General features: G+C 55.7%; 12 protein-coding genes across 12 annotated transcripts; 8 read left to right on the forward strand and 4 right to left on the reverse strand.

Annotated features, from left to right (window-relative positions):
• Window positions 1-125: 125 nt before the first annotated feature.
• On the forward strand, window positions 126-1,125 carry QBC33DRAFT_247796 (putative peptidyl-tRNA hydrolase). Its single transcript, XM_060422973.1, has one exon. The coding sequence runs from the start codon at window positions 395-397 to the stop codon at window positions 1,028-1,030; it is 636 nt and encodes a 211-aa protein (XP_060279423.1). The 5' UTR covers window positions 126-394; the 3' UTR covers window positions 1,031-1,125.
• Window positions 1,126-1,799: 674 nt separating this feature from the next.
• QBC33DRAFT_562993 (uncharacterized protein) lies at window positions 1,800-3,165 on the forward strand (the record flags this gene model as incomplete). The annotated part of the gene is made up of 2 exons (XM_060430244.1): window positions 1,800-2,741; window positions 2,803-3,165. 2 exons carry the CDS (start codon window positions 1,800-1,802, stop codon window positions 3,163-3,165), a joined length of 1,305 nt encoding a protein of 434 aa, XP_060279424.1.
• Window positions 3,166-4,133: 968 nt separating this feature from the next.
• On the forward strand, window positions 4,134-5,916 carry QBC33DRAFT_598707 (uncharacterized protein). The gene is made up of 2 exons (XM_060431995.1): window positions 4,134-5,461; window positions 5,533-5,916. Exons 1-2 carry the CDS (start codon window positions 4,463-4,465, stop codon window positions 5,830-5,832), a joined length of 1,299 nt encoding a protein of 432 aa, XP_060279425.1. The 5' UTR covers window positions 4,134-4,462; the 3' UTR covers window positions 5,833-5,916.
• Window positions 5,917-6,000: 84 nt separating this feature from the next.
• QBC33DRAFT_623041 (uncharacterized protein) lies at window positions 6,001-7,204 on the forward strand. Its single transcript, XM_060432871.1, has 2 exons — window positions 6,001-6,586; window positions 6,650-7,204. The coding sequence occupies exons 1-2, from the start codon at window positions 6,324-6,326 to the stop codon at window positions 7,029-7,031; spliced, it is 645 nt and encodes a 214-aa protein (XP_060279426.1). The 5' UTR covers window positions 6,001-6,323; the 3' UTR covers window positions 7,032-7,204.
• On the forward strand, window positions 6,912-7,818 carry QBC33DRAFT_247829 (dual specificity tyrosine-phosphorylation-regulated kinase 3). The gene is made up of 3 exons (XM_060422974.1): window positions 6,912-6,993; window positions 7,061-7,355; window positions 7,404-7,818. The coding sequence occupies exons 2-3, from the start codon at window positions 7,107-7,109 to the stop codon at window positions 7,641-7,643; spliced, it is 489 nt and encodes a 162-aa protein (XP_060279427.1). The 5' UTR covers window positions 6,912-6,993; window positions 7,061-7,106; the 3' UTR covers window positions 7,644-7,818.
• Window positions 7,627-8,592, forward strand: QBC33DRAFT_247854 (uncharacterized protein). Its single transcript, XM_060422975.1, has 2 exons — window positions 7,627-7,803; window positions 7,872-8,592. Exons 1-2 carry the CDS (start codon window positions 7,733-7,735, stop codon window positions 8,416-8,418), a joined length of 618 nt encoding a protein of 205 aa, XP_060279428.1. The 5' UTR covers window positions 7,627-7,732; the 3' UTR covers window positions 8,419-8,592.
• A 173-nt stretch (window positions 8,593-8,765) lies between these two features.
• On the reverse strand, window positions 8,766-12,236 carry QBC33DRAFT_562996 (uncharacterized protein; the record flags this gene model as incomplete). Its single annotated transcript, XM_060430245.1, has 5 exons — window positions 8,766-10,837; window positions 10,896-11,130; window positions 11,198-11,521; window positions 11,585-12,023; window positions 12,085-12,236. The coding sequence occupies 5 exons, from the start codon at window positions 12,234-12,236 to the stop codon at window positions 8,766-8,768; spliced, it is 3,222 nt and encodes a 1,073-aa protein (XP_060279429.1).
• Window positions 12,237-12,443: 207 nt separating this feature from the next.
• On the reverse strand, window positions 12,444-13,987 carry QBC33DRAFT_623043 (uncharacterized protein). Its single transcript, XM_060432872.1, has 2 exons — window positions 13,569-13,987; window positions 12,444-13,501 (listed from the first exon to the last, which is right to left on the reverse strand). Exons 1-2 carry the CDS (start codon window positions 13,893-13,895, stop codon window positions 12,611-12,613), a joined length of 1,218 nt encoding a protein of 405 aa, XP_060279430.1. The 5' UTR covers window positions 13,896-13,987; the 3' UTR covers window positions 12,444-12,610.
• A 2,266-nt stretch (window positions 13,988-16,253) lies between these two features.
• Window positions 16,254-17,430, forward strand: QBC33DRAFT_573538 (uncharacterized protein). The gene is made up of 4 exons (XM_060430704.1): window positions 16,254-16,668; window positions 16,731-16,889; window positions 16,949-17,080; window positions 17,153-17,430. The coding sequence occupies exons 1-4, from the start codon at window positions 16,377-16,379 to the stop codon at window positions 17,224-17,226; spliced, it is 657 nt and encodes a 218-aa protein (XP_060279431.1). The 5' UTR covers window positions 16,254-16,376; the 3' UTR covers window positions 17,227-17,430.
• Window positions 17,431-17,614: 184 nt separating this feature from the next.
• QBC33DRAFT_623045 (Na+ dependent nucleoside transporter C-terminus-domain-containing protein) lies at window positions 17,615-18,547 on the reverse strand (the record flags this gene model as incomplete). Its single annotated transcript, XM_060432873.1, has 4 exons — window positions 18,278-18,547; window positions 17,964-18,232; window positions 17,808-17,934; window positions 17,615-17,770 (listed from the first exon to the last, which is right to left on the reverse strand). The coding sequence occupies exons 1-4, from the start codon at window positions 18,374-18,376 to the stop codon at window positions 17,615-17,617; spliced, it is 651 nt and encodes a 216-aa protein (XP_060279432.1). The 5' UTR covers window positions 18,377-18,547.
• A 2,491-nt stretch (window positions 18,548-21,038) lies between these two features.
• QBC33DRAFT_550181 (uncharacterized protein) lies at window positions 21,039-22,436 on the forward strand. The gene has a single exon (XM_060429054.1). The coding sequence runs from the start codon at window positions 21,393-21,395 to the stop codon at window positions 22,068-22,070; it is 678 nt and encodes a 225-aa protein (XP_060279433.1). The 5' UTR covers window positions 21,039-21,392; the 3' UTR covers window positions 22,071-22,436.
• Window positions 22,437-22,990: 554 nt separating this feature from the next.
• Window positions 22,991-24,497, reverse strand: QBC33DRAFT_518813 (uncharacterized protein; the record flags this gene model as incomplete). The annotated part of the gene is made up of 5 exons (XM_060426261.1): window positions 22,991-23,479; window positions 23,609-23,742; window positions 24,023-24,041; window positions 24,211-24,239; window positions 24,407-24,497. The coding sequence occupies 5 exons, from the start codon at window positions 24,495-24,497 to the stop codon at window positions 22,991-22,993; spliced, it is 762 nt and encodes a 253-aa protein (XP_060279434.1).
• Between the last annotated feature and the right edge of the window lie 180 nt (window positions 24,498-24,677).

Genomic DNA, 24,677 nt, shown 5'->3' on the forward strand with positions numbered 1-24,677 from the left:
GTTGGTCGCGGGTGGTGACGAAAGGTTTCTTATGGCTGTGCCCTGGTCCTGCTCCCCTGGATTCTATTGGACGGGATGGGCCGACGTCATCCGGGGAAGCCACAATTCTGGGCGGATCGCAGTGGGGGCGCCAGTGAAAAACGCACAGACGTAGGAACAACGGATACAGTCACGAAATGACGGGAACCTTCAAGCCAACAGCAACAGCGGTTGGCGGAAGAAAACCGGCTTGAGGATTGATTGTCGACGAGAGGACTCCCGAGGCATAATGAATGGGTTGAGGTGCTAGCCGGTGAAGGGGACAGAGGGCACATCCTCGATTCCGTCGTTAAGACTCTCTACCTACTCCGACAATACATCGACTGGCAGCAACACCCCCGAGGGATTCGAGCAAATGTTTAACCCCCGATTCCTCGTCATTAGCCTGGGCAATCCGGCGCCCTACGTGGGAACGCTGCACTCAGTCGGCCACCTCGCCGTCGCCTCCCTCCAGAAGATCCTCTCCCCCGAGCAGCCTCCCTTCGCGTCGGAGCGTCACGGAAAGAAGTCGGTCCTCGCCTCGGCCGGCCCCAAATACACCCTCCTCCAGAGCCCCACGCTCATGAACATCTCGGGGCCGTGGGTCGCCAAGGCGTGGAAGGAGATGCTCGCGAACCGGGGCCTGGCCCCCGCGGACCTGTCCCTCGTCCTCGTGCACGACGACCTGGAGGAGGACCTCGGGGTGGTCAAGATACGGCAGTGGAGCAGGAGCCACCGCGGCCACAACGGCGTCAAGAGCGTCAACTCCAGCCTCCTTCCAAAGGACTACAATGACCCGAGGTGGTCGCGCATCTCGGTCGGCATCGGGCGCCCCGAGGGGAGGGATAGGACTACCGTGTCGGACTACGTCTTGAGGGAGATGACCAAGTGGGAGAAGTCGGTCATCGAGGATAAGGCGACACCGGCTGTTTTGGACGCCCTCTTGGAGTTGGAAAGGAAGTGGGAGAGGGAATCCGAGGAGGCTGGAGGGGAGGAGAAAAGACAGCGTTGATATACCCATACCCTGCTTAGAACAATGCCTCGGCAACGAGATGTGTCCCCTTTCTGCATCAGAAATGCAGTTGCTTAATCACGCAAGGATCTATTTGGAAACCATGGCGAGGGAAGAGTGATCAGGCCACGCTCGTCTCTTGGCCTTCCCTGGGAGCAAACAACAGATGGCAAATTCGTGACCCAAAAGATGCGATTCACGGCCATTTGGGAACCCCGGCTGCCTCGGGATGATTGCATGATTGCTGGACCCAGAACTGACATGCAGTCCGTCCCCTTCCTCTCCGCCGGCAGTCAAGTAGTGACACAAACGAATGTCCAAGGGCCGGGGTTATCGTGGATTTTTGATGTTGTACAAGTACCACTGCGAAACCAGGCACACGTCGCCAGAATCCACTATCAGCGAACCTCCCACAACTTTGAGCGGGGATTTCGAGGCTCAGCAGTGTCCGGCAGATTCACTGGCGTCAGGCATGCCAGGGCCAGAATGTGAGGCGTCTCTACATCACGGCTCGATTCGCGAACGCCTGTTTCTCTTTAAGTGATATCGACCAGCTACGGCAGTAGCCCTGGCATGGTAGTTCATTTGCCTCATACCCTCATCCATTCCTGCCCTCGCGACAACTATTAGCAAGCATATATAACCCGAGACCATCCTCTTGCCATATGCCTTTTTTGGATAATTACTCCCTTTTCCCCCTCAGGCACAGCCACAACCGCCAGTCCCAGTATTTCATCTGCCAAGACCTCCGAACAAGATAACCGACGACATGGATAACCAGTTTACCGTTGGTGTGGAGTGGGAGTTTTTCTTCTATTTCATCGCTGGCAATCGGCGCGACCCCTGGGAGGGGTTGGATGCACCTGCGGCAAATCTCACCCAGCCATTGTTCCGCACCGACAAGGCCTGGGGGTTTGGAGCCAGGGAGGAAGTGCATATGCTCATCAGGGACCTCATCGAAACCGATTCGGAACTCCAAGCATTGCTGCCGGCGCGCGTGCTAACACACTATACCTTCTATACCGAGCGGGTATTGACAGACGAGCTCTCCCACCACTGGAGCGTGAAGCGGGACTGTTCCCTTAGGCTGGAGCCCGACGAGGAAGGCCAGTATCTGTGGGAGCAGGTGGAGCTCAACTCTCCCGTGCTGAGCCTGGGTGACCCGAATGTGCTGCGGGTGCTGGACCGGGCCACGCGGCTGCTGAAGCAGGAGTGCCGGCTCAAGGTCAACAACCGCTGCGCCCTACAAGTCCACGTCGGGTCGAGGACCGACCCCGCCTACACCGCCTTGCACCTGAAGAAGCTTAGGACGCTCCTTTGGCTTGCTGAGGAATACCTGGACCGACTGTGCCACCCCAGTCGGGGCTGGGCGGACAAGCGGACCGTGTCCTGGACGAACATGTACCGGCCCAAGCTGAGTGCCCGGTCGAGGCTCGCCGAGATGGATGTCATCTGGACGGCGGAAGTGGCGAGCGACCTCCTCGAGGACCATAGGAAGTGGATGGGGGAGGCGGTCAGGCAGGCCCCGCCCAACGTGGAGCTCAAGAGGCGGTTCATGGTCTTGTGGAGCGACAAGAATAGCACCGTTGATGCCGTTGCACACTTGCTCGTTGCCGAGAACGATTATGAGAGGCTGGCATACAACCTCAGGGGTCTGTATCGCTCGGCGGTGGCGCCGACGACTAACTCCCAGTACAAGAATACCATCGAGGTAGATCATCACTCACTCGTACCACCGCTCTCCCTGCCATATCTCTAACATTTGGTTACAGTTCCGGATGATGGAAGGCACGCTGAACCCAAACACGGTAGTCCACTGGGCCAAAGCATGCGCCCAGATAGTGCAGTGGGCCCGGGACGCCAGCGAGGCCGACTTCGGGCGCGTGGTGTTCAACCTCCTCCTCCGGGTTCAGGCCAGGGCCGGGCTCGGGACAGATGATCTCGGCGAGCGCGCTCTGAGGCTACTGGAGGACGTGGGATGCGAGCCCGCCACCGTCGGGCACTTTGGCGAGAAGATGCACGGGGGCCACCACTTGCGCTGCTGCGATCACTCGGGCCCCGAGCTGGGCGACGTCGTGCCCGCGCGGTGCCGGGTCGGGGGACATAATGCGGATGCGTTTTCTGCGGGGGTGTAGTTGGTGAGGGGGGCAGGGAATCTAGAGGAAGGGGTTCGGTTATTATTTGGATGTTTCTTTCACTTCTTCTTGCTTATTTTGGTGATTATCGATACGGGAATCGCATCCGTTTTCTTGGTCCTCCTACTTTTGTGTTAGTCTTCTCCGAAGAAATCCCCTCGGCCTCCTCTCGTCTACCCCCAGATGCTGAATGAACCGTTCAACGATAGATTAAATAGACTCTATATTGATCAATCTCTGACTACAAATCCTTGAACTTGCAGGATGATGTTTCCACTGCATCTGACTCGCCATCCGATTACCTGCTCGTATTCCCCAATTCCCGTGGAATATAGGCACAGTCAGGAAGAAGTCTATATCGTTGTCGTCCCCAGCATACAAATGATCGCAATCCGACGGAATTTCTATGTCGCAATCGGATGTGTCTGATTTTCCAACAAAGCGGCTGTGTGGAGAATGGTAAACTGAGACGGACGGTTAGATGAACCTCATAGATAGAAGGCACAGACAGATCCACAAGTCCAGGCAGAGATAAATAATTAAAATGATAATATAGAGCGCGCGGTAGGGAGAGGAACAGCAAGGGTGAGGGAAAGAAAAAAAAAAGAAGAAAAAAATTACCCGATCTCGGGCTCGAACCGAGGACCTGAGGTTTAACTTGGCCGACTTATTGCTTCACGCGTCCTACTGCGACTACTCCCTCTGTGCTACCGCTACACCAATCGGGCGTTTTATGTTGCTACTGGCACTTCTTGACCTTGTATATAAAGGGAGGATCTGACGGGTGACGGGGCAAGTGAGAGTGATGGTCCTCGTGTCGCCCAGTCAGTTTGGAGGGCCACTTTCACTTCCAAGGGTCAAGCATGCTAAGACACACAGCTCTACGGATTCTACGGAGTTCTGAGATTTGATTCTACTGAGTGCTGTTGGCTCGGCCAAGTCAGGAGACGATGCGAAGGAGCCCGTCGTCGAAGTACTACCAATCCTATGTCTATTTATTCACGAACATCGACGTACTCCTAATCCGAAGCTTGACGTTCAGGGTCACCGTGAGCCCAGCACAAAATCCATGTCCGAGCAACAGAGGCCGACCTGCATTCACCCGTCTTAGTAACCCTTCTGGTGAATACAACACCCCAAACCTCTGTAACACCCGCATATATTGACCCCATTCCGCTGGTTCCCAGGCCTCCCACCCAACTACTTAAGTTGAGCTTCAGGGCGCCCGACTTCAACCTCGCTTTCTGCACTTCAACACATAGCCAGGATCCTTTCAGTCGCTCGTGCATTATTCAACATGGCGACCGCATTGACAGTAGGCGTAGAGTGGGAATTCCTCTTCGGCTACGTCGACGGCGACGAAAAAGACCCCTGGGACGGCCTCGGAGCCGATCGCTTGACATCCCTCGGCCTCGACCAGCCACTTTATCGCAACTACCATTCCAGCCAACTCGAACGACTAAAGATCTACGAACACATAAAGCAAATCCTCGAGAACGAGGAGGAGCTCCGACGCCTCACAGGCGGAGCACGCGTCATAGCCGAAGACGGCCCCAGCAACCGACACCCCGAAACGTACGACAGCTGGGTGATCAAGCGCGACCACTCGATCCGCCCCGAAGACCCAGACCCGGACTCCGACAGCGACTCCGACCCCCCCGCACCCCCACACCGCCTCGCCCAAGTCGAGCTCAACTCCCCGATCTTCGACGCCCCCTCCTCCTCCTCCGGCACGCACGCCGCCCTCGCCCGCGCGACGCGCCTCCTCCGCCGGCGCTGCCGCCTCCGCGTCAACGGCACGTGCGCGCTGCAGGTGCACGTCGGTCTGCGGACAGCGCCCTTCACGGCACTGCTGCTGAGGAAGCTTAGGACGCTCCTCTGGCTTGCCGAGGGGAGGCTCGAGGGGCTCTGCCACCCGGGGAGGGTGCAGGGGTCCGGGGAGGAGGCGCTGTTGCATTATGCGCGGTTCCGGCAGTTTTCGGAGATGGCGAAGACAGGGGATGCTGGTGGAGGTCGTGGGGACGTGGGTGGGGAGGCGGCGTTTGGGGGGTATCGGGTTTGGACTGGGGGGGTGCTGGAGGGGTTGGGGGAGGGGGTGTTCTATGATATGTTGCGTGGGCGGGTTAGGTTGCTGTGGCGGGATGATGGGAGGGTGACGGTGAAGGATGTGGCGAGGTTGTTGTGCGCTTACGACGACCCGTTGGTGAGGAGGCTGGCATTCAACTTCCAGGGGATCTACGATCAGTGGGTGGGTGGTGCGCCGGGGGATGCGCTGGGGAAGAAGGAAACCGTTGAGGTTGGTTGGATGTCCCGCCCTTCTTGATGAGCTGTCTGTTGATCAACTAACTAAACCTCCGGTTCTAACAGTTTCGGTTGATGGAAGGTACCCTCAACCCAGACACGGTCACCAACTGGGTCCAGGTGTGCACGCAGATCGTCCGCTGGGCCGTGGAATCGAAACCGGAGGAGTTCCAGGCGGTGCTGGCGAAGCTGATCGGCAGATCCGAGGACTACACCGTCTTCGAGCTTCTCGCCGATCTCGGCTGCGACACGCATACTACAATCCAGCACTTCTTCGACAAGCGGGAGGATCACTTCGACTGCTGCAACCACTCTCCTCCCGAGACGGGCGACTTTGTGCCGGCTCGTTGTCCGAAGCATGGCTGAGGCTGGAAGGGATGGAAATGGAAATTGGGGTTGGTCTAGGTTTTGGCTCTCGTTTGAGGGAATGAAGTCATCTGCCAGTAATTTGAGAGGTGGGGAGGACCAATATGACGGAAATGGATATCAAGTCAGTCTAGAGTTAATTAGGTGTGATAATAATATCACCTTTAAGTAATTATTGGCGATCTCTGCCACTGAGAACTCCTTTGCCTTGCCGCCCGCCTCTCCTACACGCCGCAAATTGGTAGTAGGATACTTGTCCGAGCTATATAATACGACCAAAACCACCACTTTTTCGCTGATTCCAGCGATGCCAAAATCACCTCATTGGGGCATCAGGGCTTTGTAATGACTCCCCATCAACAGACCCACAAATAATCCGCCTCACAATCAACCGCAAAAGGCGATGCTTGACGCTGAGAATCGTCAAGCACCCCCCCAGGGTAGGGCGCCACCGCGCTCAAATAACTATTGGAGCGCGACGGTTCTTGAAAATGGAAAATGCACCCATCATTGCAAAGCTGCGAGCTCTCTGGCAGAAACGACCCCAGAGATTGTCAGCTCTGTGGCACCGACGGTTTTCAGTCTCGATGGCTCCGATGGCTCCTATGATCGACGAACCTGTTGAGGAGGAGCTGCTTCCGGGCAATCGGCTGAGATTTTTCCATCCGACGCGCCCCGGCAAGATACTCAATGGCAGATTCAAGACCATCGTCAAGCTTGGGTATGGCGCCAACTCCACCGTCAATCTCCAATTGTAAGCTGCCTCTTGTCTTGCACATCTAATCATTCAGTCACTCAGTCTAACATTTCATGTCAGCAAGAGGTGGAAGAAGTCATCGGTTCTTCGCTATGTCAGTATCAAGATTGCAGCCCTTGATACAGACATAGCCTGGGAGACTAGGATTTCAATGCTTATCGCCAATGCTGACCCATTGCATGAAGGGTTAGCATTCATTCGCATGCCTATCGACGAACTCCAGCTGAGAAGACTCGAGGGAACCCATTCTTGTCTTGTCTACACACCAATGAGAGAAACTCTCTTTCAACTTCAGCATAGACTGCGACGACAGAGACTGGCACCACCTTTATTCAAGTTCTTTATCTATTGTCTTCTCGAGGCTGTAGATTATCTACACACCAACTGTGGTCTTATCCACACAGGTAAGGCGTTTCAACGCTTGTACTGGCACCTCTTGTGACTTTACCAATGCTGACAATAACCTGCTAGACATCAAGGATGACAATATAATGGTGACGATTTTGTCAGATTCCAAATGAAGAATCCCCAGCCCCACCATGTCTCTAGGGATGGTCGTATAACCTACCTCTCGGAAGGCGACTTTGGTCCCCTACAAGGCTCCAAATTGCTACCCAAGCTAGCTGATTCCAATCTCGCCTTGCCTGGGCTAGCCAAAGGCCAAGGCCATTTCTCTGCTATCCAGTCTCACCGCTTCCGCGCCCCAGAGGTGACACTTGGCTGCCCATGGTCATACAGCGTCGACATCTGGAATCTCGGCCTCCTTGTAAGCAGACATGGCCACTTCTCCCAAAGACAGCACTAATATTGGCAGATGTGGAACCTCCTAGAAGACATCAGCCTATTCGACCGGCCTGCTGGCGAGGATGGCGAATACGACGCACATGTCCACCTTGCTCAAATGGTGTCCCTCCTGGGAGATCCGCCTGAGGAGCTGATTAAGAGGGAGCAGTTCTCTCGCACATATCAGCTTAAGGAGCCTCTTGCAAATCTGCGTGGCGACGAGAAAAAGAATCCTCGACTTTGCTTTGGGCATGCTTCAGTGGTTGCCTGAGAAGAGAAAGACAGCTAAGGAGCTATTGTAACATCCCATCTTCGATTCCTTGAATAAGAAGCGTGCCCAGTGGCGAATGGATTCCTGAAATGGCATGGCATTTTTGTAGATGCGGGTGTGATTGTGAGGAGCCCATCAAGACCCCCTTCATGAAGTTCCAGCAAGTTCCCCGCACAGCATCCTATCTACCTCAGTCTATATTCTGAGTCTAACGTTCTCGGTCTCTAGCGGATCCCCTCATGCGACGGACAAAACGAAAGATCCGTGGCACGCATCCGCGGCGTTCCGCCGAAAGGAGGACTTCAAGGGGTCGGGCGTATCTCTGCACGTATATCCGGACGGGACCGTGATGCCCTCCAAGGCTGAGTTCCCCCGGTACCAAGCGACGGCCGCTACAGTGGAAGAAGTGGGCAAGGACAACGCCAAGTGGCTTAGCCCTGAATTTGTTGCCGCTTGGCAAGCGGCCGATGAGGCAGATGCCGCCTCAAGCGATAAGAAGGGCAATGGCAAGGCCAAGGCTAAGGCTAAGGCTGAATCCTCCAAGGGCTCTTCGTCAAAGCAGCACATATTCTCCGGGAAACACTGCCCCTCCGCCGCCGCCAGCAGCAGCAGCAGCAGCAGCAAGGGAGAAGCCACGGACCACAACAAGTATACCATAGATCCGAACACCGGAATTCTGTACCGCTATGCGGAAAACGGCGTGATAGTGTATTTGGATCCCGATACCCAGCTCGAGTACTACTATGACGAAGATGGACAGGCTGTGTGGGTTTGACTGCGGAGGGCCCAACAACTCTGATGGAATATTGCTTTCCCTGGGCTTGAGCTCGAGGTTTCATTTTATCGACAGCGTCGCTGAACTTTTGCTCAGCGAGGGGCTCGACAAGTAGTAGTATTACAGCTGCAAATAACTGAAGCTAGCTGGCCAAGGAAGACGTCTCCCACACACGCCTTCATCAAGCTCAGAGCGGTGAAGCTCCCAGTTTCGCACCACTGCTTCGGCATGGTTGTCTTTCGTGTACAAGAAGTGTAGATAGGCCTTGGCCTGCAAATATCACCATCTCCTTTGGGACATTGTCGCCAGCGTCCTTGTTTATCGGGCGTGCCGGATGGATATGCCGGTCAGGTGAAGTACCCAGGCTGATCTGCAAGGGAGGCCCAGGTGTTCAATTCCCTGCTGATGAGAAAAGACATGCAGGTAGGAATTCTCGTAGTGGACTCCTGTAAAGCAAACCAGCGGGACCAGCGGTCCTGCACGATCAGCCTTCGGAGGACTTCTTTCGGGTCCGCGCCATGTTTGAAGCCATCTTTGGCGTGTACAAACAATCTGTTGATGGCATACGAAGCCAGAGCGGGGTATTCCTCGAGAGTTTGAGACGTCTTCGAGCCCGCAATGGAGAGGTTAATACTTCTGTTGCTGTTCCTGTCGCCGTCGTACCATGAGGAAGCGTCTCTATCAGACTCCAATTCCAAGTCGGGGTGGTCTGCAAGGGCCCGCACCGAGTCTTCTGACGTGTCACCGCCTGCACTCTCACCAATGTCAAGCTCTCTAGGCCAAGTAAGTGCCGGACTCGGGGCCGTTTGTTCAAACTGCTCTGGCTCACTCTCCCGGACGGGAGACCAACCCGCTACGACCTCGGCTGCGGTCAGTATGACCCTGGCCCTTTCGGCGGCTGCCGCCGGCTGGCTGTTGCGGCGGCTGCCGTATCGCGACGAATACGCCGAGGCCGACGACATGAAGCTCGTGGCGCTGCGGCGGCGCCGCAAGCGTCTTGGCGAGCCGGCCCCCCTCGCGGCAATGTAGCCGTCGAGCTCGCTGATGCCGATGTAGTCCAGGCAGGTGGCCACGATGGAGAGGTGGCCCTCGCCGGTGAAGTCGTAGTCGGGGGCTTTCAGGAAGAACTTGTTGGAGTGGCCCTCGACGAGGAACTCGGCCACGCTCTCGTGTATGGGCTGCAGGAATCGGGTGTCGCCCGTGGTGCTGTCGAGGGAGCCGGCGCCGGCGAGGATGGACCCGACATCGCCATTCTCCTCGGGGATGATGCTATCGACCACGCCCTTGACTTCGAGTAGGCCCTGTGACAGTCTTCGGATCTGGCGTTCTAGTTGGCCGTCTGTCTCGGTATGGTGTTCGGATTCCCTCCATTCCTTCAACGAGACAGGAGGGGGCTCTCGTACGAAGGCGAGGATGTGGTGCCACTCGCGGAGACGGAGGCGGTTGGTCGCTAGTACTGCCCATTGGAAGAGCCGCAGTGAAATCTCTCGGTCCTCGGGATCCATCTCCTTCAGCAATGTGCCAAAGAGATCTTTGAGTGCTTTGGGGAGTGCCTTGGTTCGCTTGAGGATGTACTTTGCGTTTTTCCCGTTCTCGACGTCATTGAGGACCCCTTCGACGGCCAGAACGACCCAGAGAAATATGCCATTGGACCGCTGGGAAATCTGGTCCTGCAAGAGTTTTGCGTCTCCGGGTGCGATCCCCACCGTCTCAAGCCTCTGGGAGATGTACTGTCGAATATCTTGAGCGTTGTACGTCTCCATGCAGAGCTCCTGACAATCCCGAATAGTGAGAGACGGGTACTCTCGTCTGGAGATGCAGACGTCCAGCTTGATGCCAGCCTTGTAGGCTGATTTGACAAGCCTCGCAAAAAAGTATCCCGTCTCTGAGGCCTCGTCAGGGTCGCACTCGTCCAGGGCGTCAATGAAGATGATGCTTCTTCGCGGAGCAATAGCCTTAGTTGAGAATATTTCTTCAACGATAGACATGAGTACGTTCAGGTATTTGGCAGGGTCGTCCTCCAACCCCGCTAGCTCGGTTACTGTATATTCCTTGATCGATCCAAGACACGAAGGATGCAGGTTTCCAATCTGGTACAGCAAGGAGCGGAAGAGTCCGGCGGCACAGCGTTCCAGAGTGTCGCCTCTGGCATTGAAGAAGAAGCCCGCGACGAAATTTCCGTCTGCTGCACGTAGCGAGGAGCGGGTTACCTGGTAGATTCTCTTTACCAGAGTTGACTTCCCGGAACCTGGCTTGCCCGTGATTTGCAGGAGGCCGAAATGTACATGGACATTTCTGCGCTCGATCCAATCTCTAAAGGCGGTTGTCTCGGATAGCCATTGGCAGGTGTTCTCGGCAGGCGAGTTTATGGTGTGCTGCCGAAGGAGCATTTGCGGGAATCTGAAGTACTCCAGCTGCTCTGCAGCACGCAAGTTGGATCAGTATTTATACTAGAAGTAGGTAGCTACAGTACATACCTTGGTCACTGCAAGTCAGCGTGGGTTTGGCAGGCGGTAGGCTGGCCTTCATCACAACTTCATCGAGGTCGACTTTGTGGAGAAAACCGGAGTAGACAGCTCGCAGCTCCTCTGACACCTTCCGATAGTTTGGATCCAGAGCACTTTCATACCGACACATTGACCTGTGATCGGCATCAAGCGTCTCAGCCCGTTCGCGCGAATAACCGAGACACGATGATACGTCGGGCACAACCTGGTGACCACGCTCATTAGCTTGTCGCATTTGACAGCATTTGACGGGATAATCATGGTCTAATTACCTTGGCCATCTTCGACTGTCCAAAAAGTATGGGTGTTTTCAGCGGCAACCCCTCCTGGAATGTCTTGACGCTGAAGTTGTGTTTATACCACAGCGAAGAGAAGATGTCCTGGCACCTTTCAAGGTCAGAGTTCCTCAAGGCCAAGCTGTCGAGAATGCGCGCATTCGTGTCCATCAACAGCATGCTGGCGGCCTTGCGTGCAATCTCGCCTATCCTTGCTGCTGAGCTGCCCCTGTGAGGCGTGCCGAGGAAGACGACCCGGGTGGTGCTCATGAGAATGTCTTCGAATTCCTCGTTGCTAGAGGTCGAGCACATGGCCAGCACCTAATTTACTCCATGTGTCAACTACCAGACCCTGATTGATAACCGTGGTCGCTCAGGTTATACCTCTTTGACAATGATTCCCCCAAGCGAGTGAGCAACAAAAATGATTGGTCTTCCCTTGGGTCGCGAGCGAGACAGGTCATTAACAATGTCCTTACTGTGGGTGAATATGCTGTTCTTGTTGGCGGCCCTGGCAAACTGGTGCTTTGCAATGACCGTGTCGTAGCCAACGACCAGTATTCGGGCCTGGGGGCACTGCATTGGAAGCAGATCCCGAGGCCAGAAGACATGGGAGCTTCCTTGGTCGACCAACTCCTGGGGAACGCTCTTGGCCGAGCTGAGTCGGGAGATGTAGTTCTTCAGCTTGGCTGATATCTTGCGGCCGGTACTGGGGGATGTTCCCCCCTGGCGGGAGGAATCGTGCGAGTCTTTGCGACCATTATTGGTCTCAAAGGCCCACGTCTTGAAGGGATGGCCCTGAAGGCCATGGATAAAGACAATGCTGGGTGGGTTTAGTGCGCGAGGAACATGTTACTGGGACTGGATTAGCGGACACATCTTACTCAATGACAGGCTCAGAGTTCGGCTCGTATACGATGGAGACACCGGTATCGGCCACTCCGCGCTTTGAGAGCTGCGGTCGGGCTGGGCCGACAGCTTCGGCCACCGCTGCGCTGCCCTCTGGCGGGTCGAGGCCGGAAGCGTCGGGGTTCATGTCTCGCGCATCACTCAAACATGAACCGTTCACCCAGGACCAGCGATTCGGGAGGGTTGTTTTGGATGATGTAGCCCCGATTGAGGGCTTTCTTGGCCCTGCATGCGGAGTGCCCGGTCGTCAGGTGGTAGATTACTGCGCCACATAAGGTATGCATGTACGATCCATCGGCGTGGCCAGTTAAAACTCTGCATGAACGGAAGAGGAGAAAATATTCATGGGATCGAGTGCTCTCATTCAAGTCCCTCGATAATTGTTTTATGCTGACAACGGCAGCCAGCCATACTTTTACAAAACTTCAAACCGCTCGCCTCCGAATTGCCTGCCTTGCGCCCGAAAGATATCCATGCCACCCTCGTACGTGTTTTAATTAATCACTCGGCGTCCAACGGCGCCCGTGGCGGGTTGTTGTTGACCTGGATGCCTCCCCGCTTCTTCTCCTTGCTGTCGGGCATCGGCAAAGCCCACCCGCCCTCCGTCTCGGGGGTTGCAAGCCACAGGCGAAGGAGGTGGCGACGCGGTGACGGCGGGGGAAAATCCTTGTATGCCGTCCTCGCGTGCAGCAGGTGGGCATTGCTCACGAACTGGATGTCGCCCACCTCGAGGATCATGTGCAGCGAGAGCCTGTTGCACGTGTCCTCCAGCACCTGGATGGCGTGCTCCTGCTCCTCGCTCAGCGCCGGGATGATCCCGGCGTCGGAGAACCGCGTCAGCGACCGCACGTAGTACGGGTCCCACTTGCAGTACAGCCGACCCTTGCCGCCGTTCTCGAGGTAGATGACCGGCTGGCGCACCCACTCCTCCTGGCCGTCCGACACCTCCCCCTTGCGGTCAAAGTACCAGACGGGCCTCGTCAGCAGTTCGGCGACGTCCGGGTTCTCGCGCTGGAGGGCGTTCCACACGTTGTGGACCGAGACGATGTCGCTCTCGCCGCCCTCGGCCGCGCGGTGCAGGCACAGCAGGCCGACGACGTCGGAGTCGTCGGCGTGGAAGAACTGGCGCGCGGAGGTGCGGTAGATGCGCGTGCTGTGGATCTGCGAGGGGTCGTCGCCCACGTCCTTGACGTGGCCCAGCACGTGGCCGTGCCGGTTCTGGGACACGAAGTAGCCCACGTACTGGCCCAACCCCATGTACGCCACCGACGTCTTGAGCGGGCCCCATGCCTCGGCAGGGAAGCCCTTGAACAGGATGAAGCCCTTGCCGTTGAGCAGATCGTTGCGCAGCACTTGCAGCACCTTGGTCATCTTGTTGAGCCGGAAGTTCTCCTGGACTGGGGTCAGCATGGCAGGTGAAGAGCACATTAATGCCCGGGGGGGATGTTGGTTAACTAACCTTGGAGATCCCGGTTAGGGGAGCACCGCTCGCGATGAAGCGGTCGGCTGCTTCGCTCAGCTCGCCGATTTCCTCCTCAGTGAAGGGGTGGACCCATCGTTCGGGATTGTTGACATATTCCTCTTTTGTCCACACTGTCGGACCGCTGATCTCCTTGGGAAACTCCGAGTACGGCCTCAATGCCTCGTATAGGGGTGGGTGTTGGCCAGACGTCCTGATGCCGTCTGGGAATATGGAGCGGGGTGCGTCTTCATTCTTCAGAACTGCCGTTGTCCTGCTGCTAGGGAGGACTTGGACCGGCTCCTGTACCAAAATTCCGGGTGCCATTGTGGTGTGTAGGTGACTGGATGAATAAGTTCTTACACAAACGCCTGCAGGTTGAGGTTGAGAGGTGGAAGAGAGACGGTGTCACTTTTTACTCAATTCCAAACTGAGGACTTTTCCCCCGAAAACTCTAGGATGCCGCATCATCTCTAATATATCGTCCTGAGCGGCAATCTGTTAACTGGAGACATGGAGCCATCGAGTTGGCGAGATTGGATCTAAGGATTGCGTGCTCAATGACGCAAGGGGCTAACACAACAGCTATCGGCAAACCCCCCCGCAACACAATACATGTTCCTCCAACACCCCCCAGATTGGCTCGAACTTGGCATCATCTGTGCAAGGGATCTAGCCGGTGGTTCCCGAAATGGATACGTCGGTAGGCGCAGACGGAGGTCAAGATGGATCGTGGTGGTGCTGTTACGTGTCACGGTCGGAAGTCCGTTCCTAGTGAAGCTTGGCGATCTTCAACAGAGCAACGATCAATAGCGGAAAAACTCTTATCAAAGGTTCTAGCCAGAGATCAACGGTGTGGTGTGCGGGATTTCTTACCCTGGTCTCAGGTAATTACTCTTGACTCACTGTCCCTGAGGGGTCTATAATCAGTGCTCCCTCCAAGTGCAGGCACCATAAGGGTGAGCTGGTTGTGATGATGCCACGAAATATTGCTCTACCCTTTCATTTCTTACGCCGGAGATGACTGAATGGTGGTGATTATATCCATCATTTCCTTGGGCAGGGTAGAACGGCCTCGTCGCCCGACATCTGTCGCTGGTATCCACTTCAATGCTCGTCTGATCTTATCAAGCGACTTCCTTTCCACCATGTAATTAGGAGAAGCTGATGATGGTTCTGATAGATGTGAAGCGACCGAACAAAGAAGTAGGCGCTCGACACACGATGGGCAGACAAATACTGCCGAGAAAGGGAGACCCAGATGAAGCCTGTCGTCGATTGTTAACATGATGAGGCGTTCTACCTATTCAACACTAACGAAACGAAGCCTGTGTGCCTTGCTCTCAATGGCCGACCCCCAGATAATTAGCCATGCCGTCCTCGGCGTCGCCAGCTTCTGGTCTTGATTCCTTCCGATCCATTGGAACCAACTGGAGCAGGCTCTTGCGTGTGAAAAGCCACGGTTATCTCGTGGCGGTGAAGTTCACCATGACTGGTCCGATGGAGTTTGCAGAGACTCCCCTCGCTCTAATTAGGTCCATTGTGCATTGCTTGTCAGAACAGTGTGCCGCCTCACACATGCCGGACATGCCAGACGCTGCCACGGCACAATCTTCATCAGGTGGCTCTGGACAATCCAACTTCTGGATCAGAGGTTGAAGCCCCCCAATAACATCAGCACTGCCATCTGGATGCGTGGAGTAGTCGGCCAGCTACATACATCGGACTCAATATTAGGCTACGTACCCCACCGAAATAGTGAGACGCGACGGGGCGCTTCAATTCCCCAGGAGGTAGGAGAACTGCATGTCGGCTCAGGAAATCCCGTCGACGGCACGTCTTTGTCTCCAAGCGAGGCAATCTCATGTCGACGCTCTCGCGTCAACAGCGGCCCAGGCCGAATGTGATGGACTCCAAAGCTCGACATTGGAGCCCGAGCCGCTCACAATTAATTACTGCATACCGGTGACCATCATCAGCGAATGCCCAATGCGGGGGAACGCAGTTCTGCTCAGCCCTGTAACGCCGGAGTGAACTCTATGCAGGCTTCAGCCCGGATGTCGGCTCAGGGTCTAGGCCTTGCTGCGACTAATTACTCTGTGATTAATTGGTGTGTGTTACAGTGCCATTGCTTCCCGCTGCGCCGGCCAAAATCAATTCCCATAGAATGACCGACATATTTGGGCCTTAGTCATACCCCCGAAGAGCGGCCCATTTATGCAGAAGCGAGAGGCTCGTACTCGGAGTTCCAGATCGCACAGCAGGTTGGCAGTCAAAGAGTGAGACAGATATATGCCGTTGGATGCAAATCCAAGTGATACGCGCCACTGGCAACCCCGGATTTCCGCCACAGTGCAACCCCCCATGGTAGTACTGCTGAGGAATGGGAACACCAGGCATGTCGCTGACGGATGTCGGGCAGCACTGCTGCTGTCGGCCTAGTAAACTGGCCACCACCACTCCAATTTCGACGTGGTATACCTACGATACTTGGGTGTAGAATAAGGGCCTTTCGTAGCTGACCACCTTAATAGAGAGCGCATATGCAGGCTGCGAGGCTCTTCTCCGAGTCCCATCGTGAAATACCATTCCATAAGCTGAGTCAGATCGGCTGTAACATGATGGATTGCAGAAAGATATTACATTTACACCCCTGGGAAGGGCCCTGTGAGTTTTCAAGTGCAGGAGCGGACAGACGCACATGTATATATATTTAGTCGGACTCTTATCCGGAGGAGACAAGCAATTTAATCCACTGCCTCCAACATAAACAGCTTCAGAGACTCATTCCACCAAGACGACGACAAGATGCGGACCACGGCAGTTCTCAGTGTACTCATGTCAACACTCGGTGTCACCCTGGGCTGCTCCACCACCAGCGGTGTGCAGATCACCTTCTACGGAGCCCCGGACAACGACCCTCCCGGCGGTGCGACGGCCCACAACTGCGGGGGCCGCAACTTCATCGCCGGGGGCACCGGCACCTACGCGGACCCCCTCACGTTCGCCAGCTCCACGTCCGAGTACAGCGTCTGCGAGATCATCTACGTGCCGTACCTGAAGAAGTACCTCCGCATGGAGGACGATTGCGCCCAGTGCAGTGCGTAATTGGTCCAGACCTCATCCCAGACTCGGCAAGCGGGCTAACTGATTGTTTGACAGTCGACGATTGGAACAACGGCAACAAGAAGCACATCGACATCTGGACCGGAACCCCCAGCACCAACGGCGGGAACGCTCAGATCCAGTGCGAGAACGCATTGACCCCCAACGGCGGCCAGCAGGTCCTCCGCAGCCCGCCGAACAACCTTGCCGTGGACAGTATGTGCCGCCTTCACAATGTCCTCACCCCCCCTTCCCCCTGTTTCTGACCACCTCAGGTACTGCTCTGTGGAGCGGCAACAGCTGCCACACCGACCATGTCTTCCCCGGAGCTACCCAGTCGTGCAGCGGCGGGGGCGGAGGCGGGGGCGGATGCCAGACCGGCTGCAGCTGGGCTGGCCACTGCATAGGTGAGTCGTGGTACCATAGTATCACGCTGAATAACCCAGGAGGGCCCCCGCATCTGCTGACCTGTCGCCTAGGCTGCCCCTGCCAAACGTTCGACGACTGCTCGGACAACTTCATATGTACCAATGGCGCGTGTGCTAACCCGTAGATGGGCTAGGGTGATGATTGCTCGGATGACCTTGCCGGGATCCACGATGGCCATAGGTTATTATTCCTGCAGTTGTCGAGGCCAGAGGGGCAAAATGCTGGCTTGGTGGCAGAGTTTCCTTGCTGCTGCGTTTCTGGGATGATCAACAATGTCACTACCTTCTGAGCTAATTGTGACAAGATACAATATGACGGATTGGTCGACTTTGACAATTTCGATCTTGTGAGCGGTAAAAGGGTTTCTGCTTTTCTCAGCCGTGCTTGCTACATAGCTGCGGCTCAAACCGCACTATTAACCAACATGCCCGCGACACTCGCACTCGTAAGCTTCGCAACAATACCAGAGATCAAAGCCGACATGGCAACTTCTGCCACCGCCCTCGCCTGCCTCAGCCGGAGAAAGCTGCGAGAGAACACCGATCTGAACCCCTAGCGAGCTGATATTGCCAACCCGCAAATTGCATATGTGGCGATCGCGGAGACAGCGGACCATACTCGGGGTGCTTAGTGAGGTTCTCGTACTTGATAGACATGTCCCAGTTTCGCTAGGGTAGAGTCTTGTGTCCTCGGAGCAACACTTACCGCGACAAACTCGTTGGCAACAATCTTCACCCCAATCAACCGAGCAACCATCAACAAATCGTCGCCCCTCTCCACGCCGAGCAGGAACGCCGCGGTGTAGAATAAATACCCCATAATGAGCTGCACGCTCAGCGATGGGTCGGAATGTCGAAATACAAATCCCACAACCAGCCCAGCAGGCCGTTCGCGAGCCCAAGGAGAGCGAGGATGCTCAACGCCGCCGCGACCATCATGCCCGTGATCTTGGCCCCGACCCACGCCCCGCCGGTGAAGGCATGGAGCGAGTTACGCGGCGCGTCCGCCGCGTCCTGCTTCCCCGGCATCGCCACGCCCGCCCTGGTCAGCGGCTCGTCCGGCTTCGGGTACCGCAGCTTTGACACGGGAATCGATGCCGGGATGCTCATGATGTTGGTTCTTCTCCCCTCCTCGAAGAGTCCGGGAAGCAGGGTTTAACTGGGAGGCTGGTCGACTTTGTCGGGTTTGTCCTCGCCGTCGTACTCGTCTTCTTCTCCGCGGAGCAAATCCGCATCGGCGTCCTGTTCATCGCCAGAAAGGTCAGCGTCAACCATGTTCTCTGGCCTCAGTCTCTTAGAGGCACGCTGGGGATTATCGCCAGCTCTCTTGAAACAATAGCGAAAAAGGGTTGCGTCGATGGGCTTCTCTAGAGCCGGTAGTGCTCCGGCGGCCGGGACTCAGGTTTTATCGTGGGTAAAAGACATCTTGAGTGAGGTGATTTATTCGAGTACAGGGCAGGATAATTCAAGATCAATATCAAGGCGCAGCAATTGGTTCGGAACGGCTTCACGAACTACAGATATCGAGATAGTGTTGCACGGGAATCTTGGGGGCCAAGTCGATGATACTAACATCGAACGTTTCGGTCGTCGCATTCAACACATGGTCTCGTTTCTACATGGCTGGTCCGCCAAAGGCGGCGCTGGGGGGAGCTCGGTCGCCAAGTAAGGCACCTTGCGCGACTGAGGCTGGTCCGCCAAAGGCAGTGCTGGTGGCAGCTCGGTCGCCGAAGAAGGTGCGACAGAGGCTGGACTGCCAAAGGCGGTTCTGGCGGCAGTGGCAGGGCCATACGCGGCAGAAGCTGCTGTGGGGGTGGGGGTGGGGGCGGCAGGAGCAGTGGTGGTACTGGTGCGTGCGACAGGAGCGGCGGTGGTGCGACAGGAGCGGCGGTGGTGCTGGTGGCGGCTCCGGAGGTGGTGTGGACTGCGGCGTGGGCTGCGGCGGGCCCGTGCGACAGACTTTTCTCTCTGCTTCTTGACTTGGGGTGACAACCGCAGGCCCACACCGCCAACCCCTTAGCCTTCTTCTTCGACTTGGGGCGACGATCGCGAGGCCCACCAACACCAGCCACTGCGACCGCCTCCCCGTTTTCCTCCTCCTCCTCCTCCTCCTCCTCCACCGCTCCCGGCGTAGTTATTGAAAGTTCCGCCGTAAACGTTGATCGTTTGCTGCACAACGATTAATATGTGTTAAATGCTAGACAGATAAGCCTAAAGGGGAGAGTACTTACGCCGGCCATAGTGAATCGAAGGTGGTGCTTGTCTGGTAGGTAAGGTACGATTGATGTTCTTCATGCACGCGTCGATGTATGCTTGGGTACCTAGGTTGCTTCCAAGTCTGAATTCCTCTCTGGGTTTTATACTTGACCTCCGAACCGAGTAGGGGATACCAGGTGTGATACTTTAATGTGATATGTATCAATATTGGTAACTATTGCTGTTACTGTTGGTAGCTGTTGCTGTTACAGCAGGGGCAGGGGCAGTTGTTGCTGTGGTGGTGGGTGTGGTGGTGGTGGCGGGGGCGCCATAGGCAGGGCCGGACGCGGCAGCAGTGAGGGCGGCGGGGGCAGGGGCATAGGCAGGAGCGGTAGGAGCGATGACCTCAGTGGCAGGCACTGTGGTGGTTGGCGTCGTGGTGGTGGTGGTGGTGGTGGTGGTGGTAGTGGTGGCGGCGTGGGCAGGGCCAGACGTGGCAGAAGCTGCTGTGGTGGCGGCGGTGGTGGTGGCCCTGCGGTGACTCCCTGTTGACTCCCGTTGCAATTTCGTTTTCACTGTTCCTCATTAACAACTAGGTCTGCTGACGATACCGTAACGGATGTTCTTGGCAAGGTGCCACCAGAGACCCATCCCATTCTGGGAAACCCAAACCTTCAGCCCACCGACATGCTCGTGTCCCAAGTTCCCCAATTCCCGACTTTGGGGCGTGTACGTTAATGTCTCAACGACATCGGGAAATCATTTCTTCGACACTGCTTGTGGTGTCTATGTTGGTTCGTCTGTCAACAATGCTGGCTGATGATGGCTCACCTGAAGGGAATTTCGTCAGGGGCATGCGCAATTTGCTCCGCGGGCAGACGGTTGGTGAATCACAGGTGGCAATTGCTGTTGTTGTTGCCTATTACCGTCTATTGCTATTGCTATTGCTGTCTATTGCTCTTGCTGTTGTTGTCTATCGCTCTTGCTGTCGCTCGCTCCTATCGCTCTTGCCGTTACTATCCGAGGCGATTTTCCTGCGATAAGCTGGTTGGCGTTGACTACTGCAGTCAAAAGAGTAGTTTCAAGGCAAAAGGACATATCTAGTCGGCGCCTGGTTCGGCGAGTCGGGAGGTCGGCCAGGAGCGCGGCGTTTGGAAGGGCTCTGGTAGGGATCTCGTCGGTCAGGTGATTTGGCTAATCAGTCGGGCAGTCAGGACGGTGGGTTGTGGTCCTACCAAGGCAGGCTGTAGCTCTGCCCAGGCGAGGAAGAACGACGGTCTTCTGGAAGGTGGCTCTGGCAGGGATCTTGCGGAGCCAGCTGGGTGGAGTCCATCCGGGTAGTAGCTGAGGAGCATTCAATGTTAATTAGTTGCGAGTTACCGTAGAACCTGAGTTGTTCACCGTTGAGGTCAACCTGGGACTCGGATTTCTCCATGTGGCCGTCACGTCAGCCGTGGGTTGGGCGTTGGCCGACGAGCTTGTCTCTGCAGGCAGCCAATTCTTTTTTGACAGGTGGAGATGGCAACAGCTCTATGCGTTTCCCGAGAGTTGCCCTCAGCAGTTGCCATTGTGGTCAATGGCCCTGAGCTCTTGCTGCTTTAACCTGAATCGTGGTGAGCTGGTGTGGGCGCCTGTGGCACTGCCCGGGGCCTCGTTTCTGGCCACCCCGGCTAAACTTGCCACTTAGCAAAAATGGAAATAACCCATCCCCCCCTTCGGGATTCCGAACACAAAGCATACGATGGCAGCAACGATCAGTCCTTCACGCACACATTGTAGCCAGCCAAAAGACCACCACAAGCTGTCCCACCAACTTGCGGGTTCCATTTCAGGAAGTCTGCATCACTGATCCCATACTTCTTCTCGATCGACTGGCACGTGTCTCCCTTTGCGACAGCATACCAGGTCTTGGACCCGCACACCGATCCCGGCTGCGTCGGTGTCGGGTGGGCAACGGTGCAAGGCGTGGCCGTTCCCGGAACACCAACGCACACGTAGTAGCCGGCCTGAAGACCGCTGCAGTGGTGCTCAACTCATTGAAATTCCCCTCGTGCCAAGCCAGTTTTGCGCGCGTTGTGGCAGCACGGACGGCAATATGTCTGAACTTGAGGACTATATTGCCATAGTGAGGGCGCGTGAGACCCAGACCTGGGGCTTTGCCATCTACAAAATCGCCTACGGCGCGACAACCGACGTACCCTGGCAGTCACTTCTCGAGGCTATCCGTGCCAACGTTCGGACAGAAGTGCTCGGCCTCCGGGTCCCGCGCGGGGGAAACCCGCCCAACTTCTCTGACGAGGAGACGCAGAGATGCGAAGAATTCTTGTCACTGCTTAAACTTGATATCAAGGAGGACCAGAGCATTCTGGAAGGCATGTCTATGGACTGTGTACGGGAGATGATCAAAGAAACCGACCCGCGGCCGACGGACGACAAGCCCCTCGGCGGGACCTTGACAACACTACAAGGCGTCTTCCTGTACGTCGATGACGAGGTGTTGGAAGCGGCCCAGACTCCAACTAGCTCTCGTCCTCTGTGGGTAAAGATGGTGGAGCTTGACTACAAACTAGAGCAGCATAGGGGAAACAGACGAGTCGGCCTTCAAAGCTACTTCGGGTGGATGAAACTGTCAACTGGGGGCTTTTTTCAATTGTGGCGGGACCTGGAAGGCCAGGATTTGTGGAAACTTGCACCACAGAACTCAGATGAGAGACTACTGACGATATGGGATGGGGTTTTGAAACAACCAAATGTAAAATACAGGCGCCTGTAGGGGATGCCCTTGGCAAGGCAGATGTCTCCGCAGTCCCGCCCGGACTCCACCATGTGCCACTTGCCGCAGTTGAGCGTCGTCCCCTTGGCGACAGTCACGCCCTCGGGCGGGGACACGACGCTGCGGTAGTATCCGGTGCCAACGCCCCCAGTTCCCGAGCCCGGACCGCTCGGGATGCTGCCATTGCCGGGAGTCTGTGACGGCTGTATCGTGGTGGTCGGCGTCGCTGTTGATCTACCACCCTGGGGTCCAATGCAGATGCTCTTGCCGTACCAATCCGTCAAGAAAATAACAATAGTAATAGCGGTGCAGCTGTTGCCAACTTGCCAACTTGCCACCTTGCCACCTGCCTGCAGAGCAAATGGCGCATGTCCGCAGAGAAATTCCCTACCTGAATGCAGTTCTCGGCCCCAGGACGCCAACAAGTCCGCAACAAGTTCAACAACCCCATCGTGTTAGAACTCATCAGCGACACCCAGCTATTACATCTGTCACTGAGAAGGTCCTCAAGAGAATAAACAAGGCTGCCCTACAGAGACACCCATGCGCGAGAAGAGCCATCTCCGGTCCCACGATATGACATTCCATGGCGTGGGAGCTGAAAATGATGGGGAGGGCAGAAACAGAAGCCAAGCCTCATTATTCCCAATCCAGCATGACACATGTTAGGCTCTAGATTGTAGATGGTCAGGCCATTTGATATTCGAAACCCGCGAGTCCTTGCTGGCTTCATCGACCCCAATGATCTGCCAGACTCCGCCGCAAACACCACCGTCAACGACACAGCATAGCAGCCTCTTCCAGAGTGCGGGATTTTTTCAGATTATCGCCGACATGGAGAGAATCACCGCAAGGTCTTCGCGGATAGTTAGGACTAATTATTGGGTGCCATAGGCAAGGCTGCGAGTAGTACAGCCAGGTTACGAGCCGGTCGTCTGTTCGTCCAACCACGCCCGAATCTTCTTCATAGCAAACGTATCGTGGCGAGTCTCTGACGTATCGTAGCTATCGTCCTTGTCAATCCAGCCCGGTGTACCGCGACTATATGTCAGCCTTTGTCCCACCGGGCGGCACGAGTCAAAGTCAGCGAGGACCGGCATGCCGGCAGCTTTGATCAAGATATTCGAGGGGTTGACGTCGTTATGAGCGAGGCCGAGGGAGTGCAGATGATCGACAGCCAATTCCAGGGCTTCCATGAAGGGCCCCTTGTCGAGGGGTCCCATGTGGTCACTGACGTAGTGCTTGAGGTCACTGACGTGCCGGTCGAGGACTAGCCCAGTGACGAACCCCCTTCGCACGCGGCATCCATGGTACACGGCGATGCCGGGGTGAGGGTGTCTGGAAATCGCCTCCAGGGTGTGCGCCTCTTCGAGGAGTAGAGCAGGAATGATGTCGACGCAATCTCGTGACTTGTACTCCTCGTATTAAAACAGCCGTGGCCGTTTGACGTAGAGGTTGCTAGCCAGCCCGTCCGGGGCTAGGGTGAGTTCACCGCCCCGGGGGAATTCAGGTTAGGTTTCGGCATCGGGAAGCCGCACAAGCGCAGATGTGTACTCCTTGAAGGTTATTTTGAGCTTGGGTATAGCAAGTTGGCCAAAGTAGACAGCATCATCCCTCTCGATAACTGCGAACGTGGCATATAGGAAGTCCGAGGTTGTTGGGTCGAAAGAATCTGCAACAGAGTCCAGGTTATTGAAGTGAGTGATTTCGGGTGCCATGATTGCAATGGTAGTAAGATTTGGGATATGAGGGGAGTAAATTACCTCATAGAGTTGGAGGGCGAGGGCTGTGACGCAAAATGGTGGTAGAACTTGAGGTACCTATGAAGGGGAGTAGACCAGTGCGGGCAGAGGATGAATATAGGTACCCATTGAAAACAGATGGGCTCGGCACAATAGTAGGGAGCCCGACGGGTGGGTCAGCCTCGCACGGGCACAAGGTGGCTGGCTCACTAAGACTATCAAAATATGTCTACCGATATCCAACATGTCTGTTCTTCTAATTATCTGAACATTGCTACATAAATATTAGCTAACGTCTTTGGTAGGTGTGACACTGAAACCGTCATTACTACGAAGGCAAATGGCGACAGGGTCGAAAGACGGTCACCAAGAAGAAGGATTGAAGGCATGCCACTTACGACCACTCTGGTTCCTACAATCTGCGGCTCTAGGACGACAAGATTCGGAGAGCATTACATCATGCATCCAGACGCAGCATGTTTCAGATGGCGAACGACGTACCATCGCAGAAGAGATAAATACCGAATACATTGCACAGAGGCGTGGCGACATGGCGATATCAACAGAGTCAACCTCTGATGGCGAACGACATACCATCGAAGGAAAGATAGGGTACCCTGACCAAGATAGGAACAAGCCCGGCTGATGACCTTGCGAAAATATCAACCTGGAAGGCGGCATCCATGGCGAGATAGAATCATGGAGCCTTGACCGTGAAACAATTCGCATACAAGGCATCTACAAGTTGGGTAAGAGCCTAGATTCCAACTGCTAAAATACTAGGCAGCCAGATTTAAGGGGAGAGTACTTTCTTATGCCGGCCATGTCGATGGATAATTTCTTTTTCGTCTGGTAGGTAGGTATG

Source organism: Phialemonium atrogriseum (genome assembly GCF_030411735.1).
Source record: "Phialemonium atrogriseum strain 8032-3 unplaced genomic scaffold QBC33scaffold_33, whole genome shotgun sequence".
Taxonomy (NCBI): domain Eukaryota; kingdom Fungi; phylum Ascomycota; class Sordariomycetes; order Cephalothecales; family Cephalothecaceae; genus Phialemonium; species Phialemonium atrogriseum.

What these genes read in the sequence shown, in the direction of transcription:
- QBC33DRAFT_598707 (XM_060431995.1), top strand. Translation starts at nt 4,463, where the DNA reads ATGGCGACCGCATTGACAGTAGGCGTAGAGTGGGAATTCCTCTTCGGC. An exon ending in GGAAGAAGGAAACCGTTGAG is followed by an intron (nt 5,462 to 5,532) that starts GTTGGTTGGATG and finishes CGGTTCTAACAG; the next exon opens with TTTCGGTTGATGGAAGGTAC.
- QBC33DRAFT_247829 (XM_060422974.1), top strand. Translation starts at nt 7,107, where the DNA reads ATGAAGAATCCCCAGCCCCACCATGTCTCTAGGGATGGTCGTATAACC. An exon ending in TCTGGAATCTCGGCCTCCTT is followed by an intron (nt 7,356 to 7,403) that starts GTAAGCAGACAT and finishes TAATATTGGCAG; the next exon opens with ATGTGGAACCTCCTAGAAGA.
- QBC33DRAFT_623041 (XM_060432871.1), top strand. Translation starts at nt 6,324, where the DNA reads ATGGAAAATGCACCCATCATTGCAAAGCTGCGAGCTCTCTGGCAGAAA. An exon ending in TCCACCGTCAATCTCCAATT is followed by an intron (nt 6,587 to 6,649) that starts GTAAGCTGCCTC and finishes ATTTCATGTCAG; the next exon opens with CAAGAGGTGGAAGAAGTCAT.
- QBC33DRAFT_247796 (XM_060422973.1), top strand. Translation starts at nt 395, where the DNA reads ATGTTTAACCCCCGATTCCTCGTCATTAGCCTGGGCAATCCGGCGCCC.
- QBC33DRAFT_573538 (XM_060430704.1), top strand. Translation starts at nt 16,377, where the DNA reads ATGCGGACCACGGCAGTTCTCAGTGTACTCATGTCAACACTCGGTGTC. An exon ending in GGACGATTGCGCCCAGTGCA is followed by an intron (nt 16,669 to 16,730) that starts GTGCGTAATTGG and finishes ATTGTTTGACAG; the next exon opens with TCGACGATTGGAACAACGGC. An exon ending in CTGGGCTGGCCACTGCATAG is followed by an intron (nt 17,081 to 17,152) that starts GTGAGTCGTGGT and finishes CCTGTCGCCTAG; the next exon opens with GCTGCCCCTGCCAAACGTTC.
- QBC33DRAFT_247854 (XM_060422975.1), top strand. Translation starts at nt 7,733, where the DNA reads ATGGCATGGCATTTTTGTAGATGCGGGTGTGATTGTGAGGAGCCCATC. An exon ending in ACCCCCTTCATGAAGTTCCA is followed by an intron (nt 7,804 to 7,871) that starts GCAAGTTCCCCG and finishes CTCGGTCTCTAG; the next exon opens with CGGATCCCCTCATGCGACGG.
- QBC33DRAFT_550181 (XM_060429054.1), top strand. Translation starts at nt 21,393, where the DNA reads ATGTCTGAACTTGAGGACTATATTGCCATAGTGAGGGCGCGTGAGACC.
- QBC33DRAFT_623043 (XM_060432872.1), bottom strand. Translation starts at nt 13,895, where the DNA reads ATGGCACCCGGAATTTTGGTACAGGAGCCGGTCCAAGTCCTCCCTAGC. An exon ending in CCCTAACCGGGATCTCCAAG is followed by an intron (nt 13,502 to 13,568) that starts GTTAGTTAACCA and finishes ACCCCAGTCCAG; the next exon opens with GAGAACTTCCGGCTCAACAA.